Source organism: Cebus imitator, unplaced genomic scaffold (assembly GCF_001604975.1).
Source record: "Cebus imitator isolate Cc_AM_T3 unplaced genomic scaffold, Cebus_imitator-1.0 Scaffold1070, whole genome shotgun sequence".
Lineage (NCBI taxonomy): Eukaryota > Metazoa > Chordata > Mammalia > Primates > Cebidae > Cebus > Cebus imitator.
Genome location: NW_016108385.1, coordinates 51,267 through 52,944, shown reverse-complemented (window position 1 = coordinate 52,944; position 1,678 = coordinate 51,267). Strand labels below are relative to the sequence as shown.

General features: G+C 44.7%; 1 protein-coding gene across 1 annotated transcript; it reads left to right on the top strand.

Moving 5' to 3' along the window:
• Window positions 1-6: 6 nt before the first annotated feature.
• Window positions 7-1,076, top strand: LOC108298752 (pre-mRNA-processing-splicing factor 8-like). The gene has a single exon (XM_037735881.1). It carries the CDS (start codon window positions 353-355, stop codon window positions 920-922), a length of 570 nt encoding a protein of 189 aa, XP_037591809.1. The 5' UTR covers window positions 7-352; the 3' UTR covers window positions 923-1,076.
• The last annotated feature ends 602 nt before the right edge of the window (window positions 1,077-1,678 follow it).

Genomic DNA, 1,678 nt, shown 5'->3' with positions numbered 1-1,678 from the left:
TGAGAAGCAGACCAAGGAACAGTCGCAGCTGACTGCCACCCAGACTCGCACTGTCAACAAGCATGGCGATGAGATCATCACCTCCACCACCAGCAACTACGAGACCCAGACTTTCTCATCCAAGACTGAGTGGAGGGTCAGGGCCATCTCTGCTGCCAACCTGCACCTAAGGACCAATCACATCTATGTTTCATCTGTTGACATCAAGGAGACGGGCTACACCTACATCCTTCCCAAGAATGTGCTTTAGAAGTTCATCTGCATATCTGATCTTTGGGCCCAAATCGCAGGGTACCTGTATGGGGTGAGCCCACCAGATAACCTGCAGGAGAAGGAGATCAGCTGCATCGTGATGGTGCGGCAGTGGGGCACCCATCAGACTGTGCACCTGCCTGGCCAGCTGCCCCAGCACGAGTACCTCAAGGAGATGGAACCCTTAGGCTGGATCCACACTCAGCCCAAAGAATCCCTACAGTTGTCACCCCAGGATGTCACCACCCACACCAAGATCATGGCTGACAACCCATCTTGGGATGGCGAGAAGACCATTATCATCACGTGCAGCTTCACTCCAGGCTCCTGTACACTGACGGCCTACAAGCTGACCCCCGGTGGCTATGAATGGGGCTGCCAGAACACAGACAAGGGCAACAGCCCCAAGGGTTACCTGCCTTCACATTATGAGCGGGTCCAGATGCTGCTGTCCGACTGTTTCCTTGGCTTCTTCATGGTCCCTGCCCAGTCCTCATGGAACTACAACTTCATGGGCGTTCGGCATGACCCCAACATGAAGTACGAGCTGCAGCTGGCGAACCCCAAAGAGTTCTACCACGAGGTGCACAGGCCCTCCCACTTCCTCAACTTTGCCCTCCTGCAGGAGGGGGAGGTGTACTCCACAGACTGGGAGGACCTCTATGCCTAGTTGCTTCCCTGCCTCCTGCCTCAGCGCCCCCCACCCCCCGCAGGCTGGTAACATTCAGCAGCTTGGCCCTTTCCATGTGTGTGTGCTTATTGTGTTGTTGACTTCTTGATGGCCTCATCCTGAATAAAATATAGTAATAAATTTTGTATAAATAAAAAAAAAAATTTAAAAAGGATTTTTTTTTGCATTTAATTCTGATTTTAATTTCCATAAGATTAACCCTACAAAGGTTTCTCAAAGAAATCTGAGAGCCTTCAAACTACATCTTTGTTTTGTATTACATGTAATAGATTCCCACACAGGAAAAATCATAAAGTGAAGGCTATAGTTTGCAACCACCATTTAAGTATTGTTTAAAAAACTATGATATTGAATAAATGAACCTGATTTTGCTTCATAGTGTTTATCTGAAAGAATTTTTGAAAGATATTTATTTTCCATTTTCCTTACACATTCCATCATTTTCAATCTGTAAATAAAAATTAATGAGCAATTTAGGATGCAATATCACAGTATAATTATTCTATAATTCATCTGATAACCCAAAAACACCTAATAAGACAATCTAGGATAGAAGTTTCCCCACAGCATTTGCCTGAAATCAGGTTATTTTAAATAATGCCTTGACTTTTGAATTCAATTCTAGAAGCAATTTCTATAAACTAAATCAGGATTACAAGTGAAGATATTCCAACACAAAGACTTGTAGGATTTTGCTTAGATTGTCAATGGTTGATTCATCCAGATTTTCTTCAT

Bases quoted from the DNA above. Each gene is read 5' to 3' on its own strand.
- LOC108298752 (XM_037735881.1), top strand. From the start codon at position 353: ATGGTGCGGCAGTGGGGCACCCATCAGACTGTGCACCTGCCTGGCCAG.